The sequence below is a fragment of the Phoca vitulina genome, unplaced genomic scaffold (assembly GCF_004348235.1).
Source record: "Phoca vitulina isolate PV1807 unplaced genomic scaffold, GSC_HSeal_1.0 scaffold11, whole genome shotgun sequence".
NCBI classification, from domain to species: Eukaryota; Metazoa; Chordata; class Mammalia; order Carnivora; family Phocidae; genus Phoca; species Phoca vitulina.
The window spans coordinates 47,519,612-47,536,422 of NW_022589714.1; the positions used below are offsets into that span (position 1 = coordinate 47,519,612).

Genomic DNA, 16,811 nt, shown 5'->3' on the forward strand with positions numbered 1-16,811 from the left:
TTTATTCTCTTGACTTCTGTATGTTTGAAATTTCCCATTATAAAAGCTAGAACAAAAGAAAATGGCTTTTGTCTTGTTTTGCTTGGGGCATACTGCTTCACGCATTTATGTTATTAATGGCCCCCTTCTAAACATTAACCTCTGAAGAAAGACCCAAGAGGCCCCAACTTGACCATTAAAAGTCCTATGCCTACACAAAGGTAACTTTCTAAATATAAGTAGCATTTAGCAGCCATAGCTTAAAGCCATTACTTTCCAATCAGAAGGACCCAGGAGATGTAAGGGGCCTTAAAATTATTGTAAGAGTCCTCAAATACAACTGCATATGTGATTTTTGCAATGGCTGAATACTCAAATTACACCTACTATTCTGAGTATATAAAATGTTATAAGCATGAGTATGCACAAAATGTTATATACAAGACAGTACATCCCAGTGCTGTTCCAACAGCAGAAAACTAAAATCAAAGTCATGTCTAATGGCAGAGGAGGGATTAAATGAATTACAGTCCATACCCACTGTGGAATATCACTTATTCATTTAAAATGAGGTTGAAGAGAAAATGATAGGAAAGTGTTTATAATATATTAAATGAAGTTTTGAGACAAAGTATGTACAGAACAATGTCATTTCTGCTAAAAAAAAAAAAAAAATTGCACAGAAAAAAGACCAAAGAATGTACACCAAAATTGCAACAGTTATTTCCTTTAGGTGGTGGAATTACAGATGATTTTATTTTCTTCTTTGTGCTTTCATGTGTCTAGAAATTTTTTAATAATAAATACAGAGATCCATAATCCCTTATTCACAATTCAGATATCCAAAAATCTCTAAAAATAAATTTTTTAAAGTTAGTGGCAAACTTGTTTAGGTACAAAACCTGCCCTAAACTGACATAGAGCTGCTTCATATTTATCCCTTTTAGTGTGAATATTGACAGATTTCATTGCAGTAATACAAGGTTTCAGAGTGTTGACGCAGATTCTACTAGGGGCTCGCTATTACTCTCCAACAACCCCAAAATTTTGGATACTAAATCCCAAGGTTTCAGACAAAAGATTGTGGACCTATATCAATTTGTAATTTGCCACCATTACCATTTTTAGGCTTCTAAAAATGGAACTCACATTTAAAAAGTTTGGCAGCTTCTGCTATCAATTATTATACATTTTTAAATGGCATCAATATAAAATATATCCTTTAACAGGATTATCATTCCAGTTTAATCAAGGGTGGCAAGCATTGGGCTCCCATCAGATGATTTTAGCAGCCAAGGTTTACCAAGTCCTTGGCATGTGCCAGGCATTATGTGCCTTCCATATTTCAGCTCATGTGATGCTGCTTCAGGAAGTAGATATATCCCAGGCCCATTATACATATGAAGACACAGATGCTCAGAGAGGTTATGTAACTTGCCTAACTCACAAAGCAGAGTTGGGTCAGAGCCTGACCTTCAGCAGCCATGCTAAGCCCTCGCCAGTTAAGCAAGCCAGGGGGCAGTAGCTCCCTGTTCTGCTTCCTGGATCATCTCCACCATTTTTAATAGTGGTAATAACATCACAAGTAAAGCAGAGACAACCGACTTGTTTTAAAAACTCTTTCTGATTTGTAAACTAAACAAACTTGATCTACAAATTACTAGCAAAGGATAAATATGAAGCCGTAACGTATAATTTCTAGTATTACTACCATTAACTCTAACCACACCAAAGTTATTTGAAGATGTTCTATGAATGTAACAATATAATTTTCTATACCACAGAAAATCTCCCAGTAATCTTGTAGAAATCAGTGTGGGGAACATCTTCTGAGAGCTGTCCAGAAGAGACCAAGTTCCTACTCACAGGAGAGCCTGACATTTCCAAGAACAAACTCTCCACTATCTACTTTTGGGGTTTCCTTGGTGTCTCTGGGCTATAAAACCCAGTAATTTACTTTCCCTCCTGAAAACTAGGGTAGAAATAGCACTGACTTCCTTTTTGCAAACCAAAATTCACAGCTGTTTGGGGTGAACAAATCAAGAAGAAAAAAAGAAACTTCTAAAGGGATTTTTCTGACCAAGGAAGCAACTTTCACTGGGACCGTAATCTCCCAGGACAAGTGAACATGCTGAAGCTAACTGGATACAAATCAAATTCTGCAGACCACAAGACTGTTTCACTGTTTCCAGTCTCTCATTTTTGTAACTAAGACAGTAAAAACTGAACTTCAATTGGAGAATTCAGAAAAAGGGAGATGTCTGACTTTTCAAACTTCTGTTAAATTATCTTTTTCTATAAGTACATGCCTTACTCAGTTTAAGATAAGCACTATTTTTAGATATAAAATAACCACACACAGTCATATTCTGCTTTAAAGAAAGCGAAAATGCACAGCAATTCCAAAATAAAGGAAAAGGACCATTATCCCAAAAAAATCATACTTAAAAGAGATATATTAAGAAATTCTTTAAAAATCATTTTTAATGAATTAAGAGGGTTTAGTGTAAGATCTAGAAAACTATTATCCTCATGTTTTGTTTTTGTTTTGTTGCATTCTCTTGGAAGAATGAGAATTTAGATCACACAAGCCCATGAGATCCTGCTTCAGGACCTTGCATTCTACAATCCTTGGTCAGCGTTGTCCTCTTCCTTAGGATGTTAAAATCATTTTGCTCAAATTAGGCATATTCAAAAGAAAATCTGCCATCACGGGAGGACAAAAGTAACAGGGTCAGCATGAGAAAAGTTGTCTTGCCATTACTGTTTCCAAGCTACACATTCATTCTGGTCAAAGGACCATTTTAATGGAATGGTTATGTTAACCACTTCTTTTTTTTTTTTTTAAGTCTGAATTCCTGACATAAATATTAAGAATCTTTCTTTAAAAACAATGAATATGTTGTCATATCTTCTGACATTGGAAGAACTTTTTATTGTCCCCAAAGTGGGGTCTATTTTTCAAAAGTTTTCATTCTTCATTTCTTATTTCAGAAAATAGTTCATATATTTGGCAAACTGTGGCTATTTCTAGATAGTCTCCCCCCACCACCCCAAAAGGTAGAGTAAAAACTAATTATAGCCACATTTATTGCTACTGTCTATAAATTTTCCGATTTCTCCAGTAAGCCTCCTTGGCTTCTTTTCTTATTCACTCTTATGCTTAAGAAATTAAGTATAGAATTCTCCTAAACCATGACACAATCTATTCCTTGATCCTAATCTTTGGTTTAGTTTCTTTGTGCTTCTGAACCCTCAGGAATGCATTTCACTCTACATTGTTCACATATACCAGTATTTAGCTCATAATTCAACATAGTTTTAAGTTAATATATGATGTTTTCTTGTAACATTTCCTTTTCTCAGGTCTTTTTGCCCTTTAGTTGATAGAATTCACTTCTAACCCAAATCTTACTGTCTTCTCATACAGAATTCGCTTTCCTGGAAATTAGTAGTTTCAGTATGACCATCAACATATCAAACTCTGAATTACATGAGAATTTGTGTGCAGGGCTGAAAAATACCATGAGTTAAAAAGAAGTTTAACACAGTGCCTGTTCCAAGGTACTTGACTGAAGGCATACATCTGTTCAACAATCAGAAAATGATATCGTATTATATAAAGCAAAATCTATGCCATCCAGAACCTTTCTAGGACTAGACCTTTCAGGTAACTATGCTTTCTAAATAATCTACTGCTTGTCTTTTTAAGTAACAGCAACTATATTTGAATCATTTTGGATAAAAAACTAAAACATGTTTTCCTTACTTTCATTAACATGCTACACTGAACATAATTTAATCTGTATCTGATGGCTAAGAGTCATACTAAACAGAAATTAGAGCACTAAGCTATAGTACAATGATGCCTAGGGCCTAAGGAAGTGTGTAGGGCTATGCACATCTATGTTAATAGTCTCAAATTACTAAAAAGTGGGAAAAATTATGATAGATTTTAATTGCTTTTTCTGTCTCTTATTTTGTCAATCTGTCACACAGACATCATACTGCTATAAATGCTGTACAGAAAGAGACCACGCATCAGGAGAGGGGCTAATTTTGATAAAGTACCTACTATGTGCTGGGTCTGAGATAAACTTTACAGTGCATCTAGCAATTGGCCTGGCACAAAGTAGATGACAGGTAAACACTAGATAAATGAACAGCACTAATGTGCCTACCTAAGCGGGCCCTCTCCCCTATTTATTGTCTCTAAACTGCCACAGCCCGGAAAACACATACCCAAGTATGAAAGAACACCATTTATAATATATCTGGCATGGTACTTTGTACACAGCAGGGGCAGTATGGCAAAACTGTATGGGCTGAACTGAACTGAGGATGGCTAACAGGGAGCATTTACAATGTGCCAGAAAATGTGGAAGTATTTTACACACAGTATCTAAGATGATACCTATAAGGCAAACAATATTGTCCCCATTTTACAGATGCAGAAATCAAGACTCCAAGTGGCTGAGTAATTTGTATAAAATCAAGCAGCTAGTCCATGCTGGAAGCACACTGTGAATTCAGGCAGTCTGACTGCAGAGCATTATACTCTACTGCCTCTGAATAAATGTGCAGTAAATAAGTCTATAACAACTCTTTTTTCCTAAAAGTTTTTGCTAACTTTCTGATTCTCAGGTATGTTCTCAACTGGTGAGTGTTACTATATGTAAACATTATACTGACAGGCCAAAGCAATAAACTAGGAAAACTAGGCAAGTAAAGTACGAGCCGATGACCTACTGTACGCTCCAGATGATGGGTTCCAAAGAAGTAGAAGCCTGAGAGATCTGTGTGTATTAGGGTCAGCAGGGAGGGCTTTAAGAAGTTAAGACCTAAGCCCAAGAAGTGTAAGAATAAAGAGATGGGGTGAAAGAGGGAGCATTTTGTAGCTTAAGAATAAACACAAAACCTTTGTGGAACTAGGGGAGGGGAGTCATAAATAGATGAACAGACAAACACACATGTGGTTTAGAACATTATAGCCACTGCAGCTGTAAGCTCCCATTCTAGCCAGCTTTACTTGGTCACTCAAACAGAGGGACAAACATAGGTTACGGTTGGCAGCACTAGTAAGGGTAGGATACGGCAGCTAATGCAGAGGCCAGATCTGAAGCTAGGATTCCACAGCTCTTGTTAAGGGTCCTTGGAGGTGAGGAGTGTGGGCATAGGGAGCCTACCCTCTACTATTTCCAAACCTAAAATGGGAGGACATGCTGACCTACGGACTATTTAAATACAGAGTGTCATTTGCTCAGAAATCTTCCACTAGGCTGAACCAGAATCACCTCTAATTAATGACACACCTAGTGTAACTAGTGCCTGAAGATCCTCCCTGCCCCTAGGAATCCCAGCGATGAGAGGCTAAGGAAGCTCTTGGGCCACCTACCATCTCCGTAAGAGACACAAGAGCACGTCAGGAGTCAGCTCTCTTATGCAAGGAAATGGAGACACCGTGCACACTTTATGACAGAGACTGGACATTTTAGTATGAGGCCCAAAGTAAAAACACTGTGGTCAACAAACATTTCCTAGTCTTGCTTAACTACATGGCAGCTAAAACCTCAGCAAAATTTCAACAGTCTCTGAGTGTGAGCAGTAAGAGTAATTTGACCTGTACTTGAAGGTGGGAGATATTTGAAAGTTTCTCATGTCAGCAGGTTATACTAGGGGTTAAGGTATCTCCGGCAACCCTCCAAATGCTACATTATTCAACCAAATAGAGACAGGCACCTCCAAACTTCTATAGTCTTTCTGTCATCTCTCAGACATCAGAGTGCAGAAATACCAAAGTAACCCAGGGAAGATTCGAAACCCAATGCATGCATTCAAAGTACATCTTTTGAGGGGCACCTGGGTGCCTCAGTTGGTTAAGCGTCTGCCTTCGGCTCAGGCATGATCCCAGGGCTCTCTGCTCAGTGCAGAGCCTGCTTCTCCCTTTGCCTCTGCCTCTGCTCCTCCCCCCACTTGTGCTCTCTCTCTCTCCAATAAATAAATAAAATCCTAAAAAAAAAAAAAAAAAGTACATCTATTCAACACCCATAAGTTGTCAGGCACTGATCTAGGGACTGGGACTATAAACATAAGAAAGACTAAGTCAATCTAAAAGATGGAAGTGTACCCATTCATTATTATTACCTTTATCACGCCCAACCACTCAAGGCTCCTGGCAGGAAGTTCTTCTAGTGCCCCACTAGCACCAGATAAGTTTCCTTTCCTGCTCTGTGCCTCTGATCAGGGCTTGCCAGCCTGGAATGCTCTCACTGTACTTCACCAATCTAAATCCTCACATCCTTCAAAGTGAGCTGAAGTCCTCCTCCTGGAAGCTCTGATCTCTATCTCATTCCCAAAGTTATGTCTCATTTCTCCGAACTACTAACAATTACTGCCAGTACCACCATCACCCTATTTAGAAATCTGTCATCCCCTAATTGATATTTTTATTCTTTCAATGAATCCTGAGTACCAACTGTGTGACAGCATTGTTCCAGGGGCTGGAGAAAGGGCAGCAAATAGCACTGGTTTTAACCTCCCCAAAAGAATTCCTGGGGAGAGTTCTTCTCTTATACTGCTTTTTAAAAGATCTTCCTGTGTAGACATGGGCTTGTACCCAGTGCTTAATACCTAACAATTTATTAGATCCTTGGGCTGCTTTGGTCCAAGCTCACTCGAAGTAACTGAATAAACTAATAGGGAAACAAAAGCCAACGAAGCCATTTCTAAATGAACTTCCACTTCTTAAAAACCTCAAAAGAACAAGGAAGGAAAAGAAAACAGGCAATGAAAGTGCTGCTGAACCAACACATTTTACTCACACTGACAAAGCACGTCCAATTCCCCCCCAAGCCACGCAAAAGTGACCTTTCCCTCTCAATCCGTACAGCTCCAGATTCAAGTGTTTATTTTAACAACAGATCTCAGAAAAGTTTAAAGCACCCCTCAGTTTCCTAAACCAGTCTTTCTAAAGCTTTGTTTCTTGACGAATAAACCCCTTGATGAATCCTGCATATGCAGGATTAGCAGACTAATCCAATGAGGTTCACTACAACGAACTAGAATTTGAGCTTCAAGCACAAGAGGGACTAAATGAACACTTTGAATGTGATAAATCCAGACACAATTTTAATATAAACAACAAAAGCCAGGTCCTGCGGAGCGTGGTGGAAGGTTCCAAGTTCCCAAAAGAAGGGAATCAAGAGAATTTCCTCCAGGGGAGCGGCGAGATTCTGCAAGGCGTGGGAGTTTCTGCAGGAGGTGAGGGAGATTTAAAATAAATATTCCTTTGCTCTAAAGTGGCTTGTGAGATACGACAGCTGGCACCCTACAGCGGGCGAGGGTGAAGCCGGGCTGTGCCATGCGGCGGCGGCTGCCACCCGGGCACTCCCACCATTCTCCGCAGCCAGGTCAGGATGCGAGACGGGAGCCCGGCTCCGCGCGGACCCGCACCCGCGCTCCTCGCCCCGTGGGCCGCCCGCCCTCGACCCGGGGCACCCAGCAAACCCACCCGCCCGGGTCTCAGGAGCGCGGACCTCTCTGGAGACCCAGGAGACGCGCGGGGGAGAGGGGGTCTCCAGGCGGCTGTCCCGCCCCGGCGCGTTACTCACCTGAGCAGACTGGAAAGGGGATGGCTCGAGGACCCCAGGCCGCCGCCGCCGCCGCCGCTGCTCCCGGAGGAGCCGCCGCCGCCGCCGCCGCCCCCGAAGCCTGAGGAGAGCCGCTTCCCGGACAGCAGCTTCTCCACGGCCGGGAGGTGCCCGGTGCGGGCCGCCTCCAGCAGCTCCTGCTCCTTCCCCATCCCCAGGGCCACCGCCCCCTGGACCCCCTTCCCAGGGCTGCGGCGGAGGCTGCTCCCGCTCCCAAACTTTCCGTCTCCGGGCAACGCACCCCCCAAACCGGCCGGGGACACCACCCCCCTCCCCCCCGCCTTTTCGCCCCAGGAGCGCGTCACTTCCGGGATCTGGCGTCACGCGTCACCGCGCCCCCGCGCCCCGCCCCCTTGCCCACCTAGCTGGGCGGGGCTCGGCCGCCGGGTACAGGTGGCTTTGGTCTGCAGGAAATGGACCTGGGTCTGCGGAGATAGGGCTCCAGGGGCGAGAGGAAAGCGCCTTGTAGTTACTCGCTGTACAGGGGGAAGGGAACAAACGGGGCCCACCTGTATGCGCCTCCCGAAGTGCGCTCCTTCCCCAAAGGTTTTGGGAGCCCACAAGACAGGAAATACGGTAATTCACCCAGGCAGCGTAGAAACAAAGAGAGAAATATGGTAACGCGCACCTACATTTCCAAGCCCATTCTTTGAGCACGCATAAATTAAATATGTGGTGGATGTGGGAACCTAGTGATACAGAGGTGAATAAAATGCCCCGCTCCGTACCTCAATGAGGGAAGAGAGGAAAATTTTTAAATAAAAATATCTCCACTTCTTCATGGTCCCAATCTCTGAAATGGCTCGTTAAAGCGAAATATGCAAAGAAAAGACCTCCCATCCCGGTAGGATTTGCTTCCTCTTACTTTTGATGAGATTAACAAAACTGACATAAGAAGTCAGGCTTGTGAAACCGACCTCGGTCTTGAGTACTGGTGAATTGGAAAACTCACTTAATTGGGTAGAAACTATGTTTTTACTACTAGAACTGTTCCTAGCTCGAAGCAGGCGTTCAACAGTTGTGGAGTGAATAAATGGATTGGATCAATTCTGTTCAAGCTATATGACTTTTTTTTTTTTTTTTTTTTTAGGGTGCTTAAGGAACCCAAGGGAAATGCTGACAATTCACACAGGTCCACGGTCTCTACCCAATTGAAATGTACGAGGTTGAGTCCCTGCCTAAAAGTTTACCGGATAGCCGCATCCCACGACACGGGCGTACAACGTAATTGAGTTTTCTCCCGTCCCTAAACTTTACTCTGAAGAAAGCGGACTAAGGAGTTAACTACGTTTTTAGGAAGGCAGAATGAGGGGGGGAAGTCCTTCAGTAAACAACACAACTGTCCTTTACAAATGCTGATTTCCCAATGTGGAAGGAAAATCCACAAACTGAATTCTGTACCCTCAATCTTCCCTCTCCAACCGCCACCAAATCAGACTTGAAACAGAGCCCTGAAGTCCTCTGCGCATGCTTCCAACTGTCCCCTCCGAGGAGCCGTAGGAGTGATGTTATCATAGCGCGACAACAGGAAGTAAGCTTGTGGGCTGCTGTATGCCTCTAGGTCGGGAGCTCCAGAGTCTGACAGGACTGCGATCTCTCCCCTCTTTTTCTTGCTGCTATGGATAATGCCTGCGAGTCGCCCACGGAAAAAGGAGGAGAGACAGGGGAGTCAGACGAAACGGCCGCTGCTCCCGGGGGTCCCGGCGCTACCGACACGGACGGAATCCCGGAGGAAACTGACGGGGACGGAGATGGGGATTTGAAAGAAGCCACGGCCGAAGAAGGCGAGGTAGGGAGAGCAGTGTTGATGAGGCCAGAGATTGTTAGTGCTTGCTGGACCGGCTTTCTGGTTGGTCCCTGCCAATCTAAGATAACTGGAACTCACCATGACTCCCTTTAGATCTGCGAAGGTGGGTGGGGAGAGGGAGGAGACAAAACTGTAATGCTGGTTCGGTTCTAGACATCCAGCCATTGGGTTAATACTTTTAATCCCTTAGATATCAAGGCTACTTCTAAGAGAATTTTTTTTAAGTAAACTCTACCCCCAAGGTGGGGCTTGAACTCACGACCGTGAAATCAGGAGCGGCATGTTCTACGCACGAAGCCACCCAGGCGCCCTTAAGGGACTTTGACGTAGCCTCTTGGTTTTCCTGGTGAGGAAATTGGGATCTGATGTCACACTAACACTTAGTGCAAGAGCTAGAACCCAGGATTCCTAGTACCCCTTTGACCGAAATATGGTTTCTCCTAGATGTTGCTCAAGCATAACTTTGTCATTATACACTGCAGAATCGTTCAAGGAAGACTTCGAGGGAGTTACTGGATTAGCCACGCTTTTACCCTCTTCAGACATTTAACTACTACCAGTGATCTGGATGCTAATGTCCAAGGCTCTCTATAGCATAAATACACCAAACCCATCAGTTGTGCCACCCGAAGAGTTCAGCAGTGTTGCCTAACCGAGCATCAGTCGGGGGACCAGAATCTCAGTGTTCTCTCGGTTCCATTTCTAGAGATAGAATCTTGGAGTCTTAGAGCTTCTTCTTAAAGGGATCATGGGGGAGGACATTGGATTAAATAGAAACAGCCTTTCAGAGCATTAAGTTGCATCAAAACATGTAAAGTAAGAACTTTTAGAAAAAGAAAAATGTGATGAAACTATTTTAAGAAGGAACCTTTAAAACAGACCTGAAGGACAGAGAAGATTTGAATAATCGTCTCAGTCCCATAAGGAGCTTACTACATGCAGAAATTTGCACCCAACAGAAGATAATTTTTTTTTTATCTGAAACACTTTTAAAAAATTGATCATATAGGGGTGCCTGGGTGGCTCAGTTCATTAAGTGTCTGCCTTCAGCTCAGGTCATGATCCCAGCGTCCTCGGATCGAGCCCCGCATCGGGCTCCCTGCCCCTGCTCTTGTGCTCTCACTTGCTCTCTCTCTCTCCCTCTCAAATAAAATCTTAAAAAAAAAAAAAATCACATACCATACCACAAAGAAAAACACAAATTCTTAAAAGTAGAAATCAAAACAGGCCACATCCTGTTAGTACAGTGCAATAGACCTAAAATTAACAAAAAAAAGCTTCTCCTCACCCCCACTCCTCCCAAAAAACTAGCATCTGGATATTTTAAACTATTTTTTAACTAGCCCTTAGATTAAATAAATAAATAAAGAGAACACTACATTAAATTCTATGGCCTTTCAAAACTTTATTTAAAGAAAATTTCATAGCTTTATATATTTTTATTATTAACGAGATGCTGAAAATAAGCACCTAACTCAAGAAACCAGAAAAAAAAAACAGAACAGGGGCACCTGGGTGGTTCAGTCGGTTAAGCATCTGCCTTCAGCTGAGGTCGTGATCCCGGGGTCCTGGATTCCAGCCCCAGGTCAGGCTCCCTGCTCAGCGGAGGGCCTGCTTCTCCCTCTCCCTCCCCCTGATTGTGCTCTCTCTCTCAAATAAGTAAGTAAAATCTTTTAAAAAAATAAATAAATAAAAGAACAGAACAAACCAGAAATATTTGATGTTCAAGTTTAGGCCAAATACATTTGAAAATCTAAGAAAAATGGCTTATTTTTAGGGAAAATATAAATCACCAAAACTGAAGCACAGAGAGGTTAGAAAACTTGTATTAAATAGATAACTAGAGAAGAAATTGACAAGTTTTTTAAAGGTATACTGCCTTCACTTTCACCTACCCCCCTCATATTCCTGTATGAGTTCATATGAGTTCCTCTTTAGGGAAAACAGAGGTTAAATCCCATTAATGAGGTTTGTTATGTCTTTTGATTTTATATTAAGGTAGAGGGGGTGAAGTTTGGATTTTGATTTTAATTGCTATTAAACAGACATTAAACATCTAGCATGAGTAAACCTATGCTAAATGCTTATGTGGGGAGAGAGAAATAATAACAGACAAACCTATCTTCAAAAAGTTTTCAGTCTAGCAATGAAAAATAAATATTTGCATGATACAGTAGAATTGAGAGATAGGAAGAAAAGAGCACTACACGTGGGGGAAGCTCACTTATAAGTTCCAAATCCAGGGCCACATGGCTGGCTCAGTCGGTAGAACATGCGACTCTTGATCTCAGGGTCATGAGTTCGAGCCCCATGCTGGGGGTAGAGGTTACTTAAAAAAAATTATTAAAAGTTCCAAATTCAAAGAAACACTGTTTTGATGAGAAGGTGCCTCCTTTTTAATATTCTTTCCAGATGGAATCATCAGCAATAAAGAGATCTATAGATTTAGAGGCAGAAGAGCTGGCTGGATGGAGAGGACTTTTCTGACATCCCCTCTAAAGAATGAGGTCAGGAAAGTGGGCTCAAGGGGGGTAGTGGTTTTCATGATCCTTGGCATATCATTTCCTTTGTAAACATACTAGAGCTATGATCATAGCTAAACTGGAACACTGGATTATTTGTCTGGTTTTCTTTCCACAGCTGGGCTATAAACTTCTTTAGGAGAGTGTATCTTACACATAATGATGATACAGCCAGTGTTTGGAACCAAAAAACTATTGAATAATGGGTTTGTTGTGTTATAATAAGAATGAAGTCTTACCCAAGTCTGGAAAGTAGGCCACGTATATAATGGGGTTTCTTTCATCTTCTCAGCTCAAGAGTCAGGACATCTCAGATTTAACAGCAGTTGAAAGGGAAGACTCATCTTTACTTACTCCTGCAGCCAAAAAAATGAAAATAGATACCAAAGAAAAGAAAGAGAAGAAGCAAAAAGTGGATGAAGATGAGATTCAAAAGATGCAGTAAGTCACTTTCTGATTTTTTTCCCCATTTCAAGGCTCTAACTTGACCATACAAAGTTAATAAATTTTTTTGGCCTTTAAATTTTTTTCCTTTTTTATATTCAAAAGAAAATAAAGCAAATAATACCTTATGTTACATTTTAGAAAACATAAATAAGTAAAAAGAAAAATATCATCTTATCACCAGAGATAAAAACTGTTAATATTTTGGTGTATACTCTCCAAGATACTTTCTATATACATATATATCTAGAAATAAATTTTTCCAAAGATGTTACTGTTTGTAACCTGTTTTTCACATTATATAGGGTGAGTGTTTTCCATGTTAATTATATATCTAGGTCATAACATTTTTTTAAATGGAAGTAGCTTCATTGTGGTTTTTTGGGTTTTGGGGGGGATTTTTTGGGTTTTTTTTAAGATTTTATTTTTAAGTAATCTCTACACCCAACATGGGGCTCAAACCCACAACCCCAAGATCAAGAGTCACACGCTCCACCAGACTGAGCCAGCCAGGCACCCCTCATGGTGTTTTCTGATTGTAAAAGATGTATGGGCTCATGCAAATTATTCAGAGAATACAGAAAAATGGAAAAAAATAATTACCTCTAATCCCACCACCCAGAGTTAACCCTGGATATATATTTGATTATATACTTCTTCAGACTTGGGGGTTTTTTTGGTTTATTTTTTTGTTGTTGTTTTCAGACTTTTTTTTTAAGATTTTATTTATTTATTTGACAGAGAGAGACACAGTGAGAGAGGGAACACAAGCAGGGGGAGTGGCAGAGGGAGAAGCAGGCTTCCCAGGGAGCAGGAAGCCTGATGTGGGGCTCCATCCCAGGACCCTGGAACCATGACCTGAGCCAAAGGCAGACACTTAACGACTGAGCCACCCAGGCATCCCTCAGACTTGTTTTTAATGTTTTATATGTATAGCTAAATATTTTGTCAGTAAATATGCCCATAAATCATCAGTTGCAATGGCTGCATTATATTCCATTATGCAGGTGAATAATTTAATCAATCCCTGTAGTTCTTTTTTTTTCTTTTTTTTTTTTTTTTTATTATTTTTTAAAGATTTTTATTTATTTACTTGAGACAGAGAGAATGAGAGAGAGAGAGCACATGAGAGGGGGGAGGGTCAGAGGGAGAAGCAGGCTCCTTGCTGAGCAGGGAGCCCGATGCGGGACTCGATCCAGGGACTCCAGGATCATGACCTGAGCCGAAGGCAGTCGCTTAACCAACTGAGCCACCCAGGCACCCTCTTTTTTTTTCTTTTGACAACATTATGATGAGTATCTTTGAGCACATCTTTGCATACTTGTCTACTTATTTCCTAAATAAACTCCTAGAAGTGAATTGCCAGTTCAAACAGTATGAATATTTTCAAAGGCTCTTCATACACATTTCCAAATGCTTCTCCAGAAAGGTCGTTCCACTTCACACTCTACCAGCAGGTATGAGTTTTTGTCCTCCCATTCTTATTAGTACCATTCTTTATACTATTCGTCTGATTCATGAAAAATGTTATCTTATTTTAGTTTATCATTGTCATTTCTTTAGTTAATAATAGTTAATTTTTTCCTCTGTATTGGCCATTGGTATTTTTGTAAATTCCCTGTTCATGTCCTTTGCTCATTTTCTAAATTAATATAGCCATCTTTTTATTTATTTGAAAGTATTAAGAGTATTAACCCTTTTCCATATATTTTACAAACATTTTCCCCCAAGTCAGTTAATGCTGAAAACTACTGGTTTGAATATAAATTTATGTATCAAATTTTTACCATCAATATGTAGTAAGGTAGAGTTATGGGGAGAGAGAGCCACGTGCTGAAAACAACCTATACAATCTAGATAGTACAGTATACTGTGACCCAACATTGTTGTTTAAGTTTTGTTCTTAATGAAGTAGAAAGGAAGTTGTGTTTCACTTTTTCTCAAGTTCCTTAAGAGTAGAAACGCTTTGGAACGCCTGGGTGGCTCAGTCTGTTGAGCGTCTGTCTGCCTCTGGCTCAGGTCATGATCCCAGGGTTCTGGGATCGAGCCCTGCATCAGGCTCCCTGCTCTGCGGGAGGCCTGCTTCTCCCTCTGCCTGCCGTTCCCCCTGCTCGTGTTCCTTCTCTGTCAAATAAATAAATTTTTAAAAAAAGAGTAAAAATGCTTTATCTTCATTCCTTGTAAGCACCAAACCTAATGCTATTGACCCCTCGAAAATTTATTTTCTAATTGTCTGAGACTTGCTTTTATTGATGTGATAATATATTTATTTTTTTTTTTTATTTTTTTTTTTTTTAAGATTTTATTTATTTGCGAGAAAGAGAATGAGAGACAGAGAGCATGAGAGGGAGGAGGGTCAGAGGGAGAAGCAGACTCCCTGCTGAGCAGGGAGCCCGATGTGGGACTCGATCCAGGGACTCCAGGATCATGACCTGAGCCGAAGGCAGCCGCCTAACCAACTGAGCCACCCAGGCGCCCTATTGATGTGATAATATATTTTAAGCATTTGTTCTTGTAAGCCAACTTAATTACCTGAATCTTTGTCTAGAATCCTGGTTTCTTCCTTTTCGGAGGAGCAGCTGAACCGTTATGAAATGTATCGCCGGTCAGCTTTCCCTAAGGCAGCCATTAAAAGGGTAAGGATGGACTACCACACTTCATTTCCATCCGATGTGAGAGCTGAACTAGACACAAGAGCTATGTCCATTAGCATTTTGAGTGGGGTGTTAGTCAAGGTGGTGGATCATTCATGCAGGAAAATAAAAATAACATGCCCCTCAATAATCAGTTGGAGTTTTGTATTCCAGGGATAGGATCTTGACATATAGGTCACTATACACCTGAATCCTTGTTTTAATAGTCTTAATTTCAGCATCCAGCCTTTAGCAAACACTTTTTTAGGAAAAAAAAACTCTTAAGGGTACCATGTTCCAAAGCCAGTTCTTGACTATATTAATCATGGTCTTTGTCCTTCTTTCAAGCTGATCCAGTCCATCACGGGCACCTCTGTGTCTCAGAATGTTGTTATTGCTATGTCTGGTATTTCCAAGGTTTTCGTCGGGGAGGTGGTAGAAGAAGGTGAGTATTATTAATACACATACGGGATTGAACCTTTGGGGGTCTTATTTTCAAGAGTATCTATACTAAGGGACCTATTAAACACTTGTGGGAGTTTGCATTTGCACTAGTAGTTGACCAAGTGGGGCACCTTGTATTCAGGAGAGCATGACCATTATTCCTCAGAAGTTTTAATACTCAGAGGCAAGGAAGCATCTGGGAAATCTCCTTTCTGGATGCCTGTCCCCAGCCCAGGGTGACAGAAGCATACTTCGTACTTTTCTCCAATGGACTTTGCTCATTTCTGTTGCCAAATTAAAGACACAAGAAAAGCAATCACTGGGGCCTGACCAGTGTGGTATGATGAGTTGTCCCCGATGTTATAGACCCATGGGAGCTGCCCTCTGTCCGTCAAGGAAAGAACCTGGCTGCTGTGTATTGCTAACCTCATCAGTGAAATGTTTTATTTTTTTAAGCAGAAGTTATGTTTTAAACTATTGCCTATGATAAAGCCTGATAGGATATACTAAAGCTAACATGATGTGTTTTATAGCATTCTCTAAAGAAGGGAGTGTCATGGTTTCCTTAGCAAGCTTCAGAAGGGTTAATGAAAATTATAGGATTCAAATGGATTATGTAATATGAAGTTCTTTGACAATGAAACTTTTCTTCTTGTCCTCTGTTTAGCACTGGATGTGTGTGAGAAGTGGGGAGAAATGCCACCACTCCAACCCAAACATATGAGGGAGGCTGTTCGGAGGTTAAAGTCCAAGGGGCAGATCCCCAACTCAAAGCACAAAAAAATCATCTTCTTCTAGACCAAAGCCTAGAAAGGCCTGGTACTGAAGGAAGAAGCGCTGGTTCCAGACCTGCTGCTGCATGAGACTTTTGCACTGATGCTTTAGTATCTCAGTCCTCCAAGGATTCCATGATGATTTTAATGTCTTTCTTGGAACTCTGATATTCATTGCATCTCAAAGGCATGCAGCCTGTTTCATACTTGCCTTGACTAAATATTGGGACCTCTTTGGGCATTTTGAGGCATTGAACTGTTTCTTGGCCAGTTGGAAGAAGGTACGTGGGCCGTAAGCATCTTCTAGACAGGGAAGCTGCTTTCAGAGAGAAAACCTTTCCAGGAGAGCTTTGACGGTTTCACACTGAAGCATGTAGTTGCTATGACTTAGGTTGTTTCTTCCATCTGGTTTTAAGTAGATGAAACAACCAGAAACTTTTGACTTGAGATACTCTACCATGAAAAACACAGTGAAAGCAAGAGTAGTGGAGGGGCGCCTGGGTGGCTCAGTTGGTTAAGCGACTGCCTTCGGCTCAGGTCATGATCCTGGAGTCCCTGGA

The 16,811-nt window shown here is 41.4% G+C and overlaps 2 protein-coding genes across 5 annotated transcripts in view; one reads left to right on the top strand and one right to left on the bottom strand.

Annotated features, from left to right (window-relative positions):
- Nucleotides 1-7,902, bottom strand: part of ANKS1A (ankyrin repeat and sterile alpha motif domain containing 1A) — a 179,415-nt gene extending 171,513 nt beyond the window's left edge. For all 3 annotated transcript variants that reach the window (XM_032409975.1, XM_032409972.1, XM_032409973.1), the window contains exon 1: nt 7,590-7,902. In XM_032409975.1, coding sequence (XP_032265866.1) covers nt 7,590-7,780 — 191 coding nt within the window. In that variant the 5' untranslated portion in view covers nt 7,781-7,902. The remainder of the gene's footprint in view (nt 1-7,589) is intronic.
- Nucleotides 7,903-9,150: 1,248 nt separating this feature from the next.
- Nucleotides 9,151-16,805, top strand: TAF11 (TATA-box binding protein associated factor 11). Of its 2 annotated transcripts, XM_032410195.1 has the most exons (5): nt 9,151-9,417; nt 12,250-12,398; nt 14,950-15,037; nt 15,383-15,479; nt 16,146-16,805. In XM_032410195.1, the coding sequence occupies exons 1-5, from the start codon at nt 9,247-9,249 to the stop codon at nt 16,274-16,276; spliced, it is 636 nt and encodes a 211-aa protein (XP_032266086.1). In that variant the 5' UTR covers nt 9,151-9,246; the 3' UTR covers nt 16,277-16,805. The 2 variants fall into 2 exon arrangements, with proteins under 2 accessions (XP_032266086.1, XP_032266087.1); XM_032410196.1 differs by lacking the exon at nt 15,383-15,479 and having other exon boundaries at nt 16,146-16,202.
- The last annotated feature ends 6 nt before the right edge of the window (nt 16,806-16,811 follow it).

Bases quoted from the DNA above. Each gene is read 5' to 3' on its own strand.
- TAF11 (XM_032410195.1), top strand. From the start codon at position 9,247: ATGGATAATGCCTGCGAGTCGCCCACGGAAAAAGGAGGAGAGACAGGG. The intron at 9,418-12,249 runs GTAGGGAGAGCA...TCATCTTCTCAG, and splicing joins CCACGGCCGAAGAAGGCGAG to CTCAAGAGTCAGGACATCTC. The intron at 15,038-15,382 runs GTAAGGATGGAC...CCTTCTTTCAAG, and splicing joins CTAAGGCAGCCATTAAAAGG to CTGATCCAGTCCATCACGGG.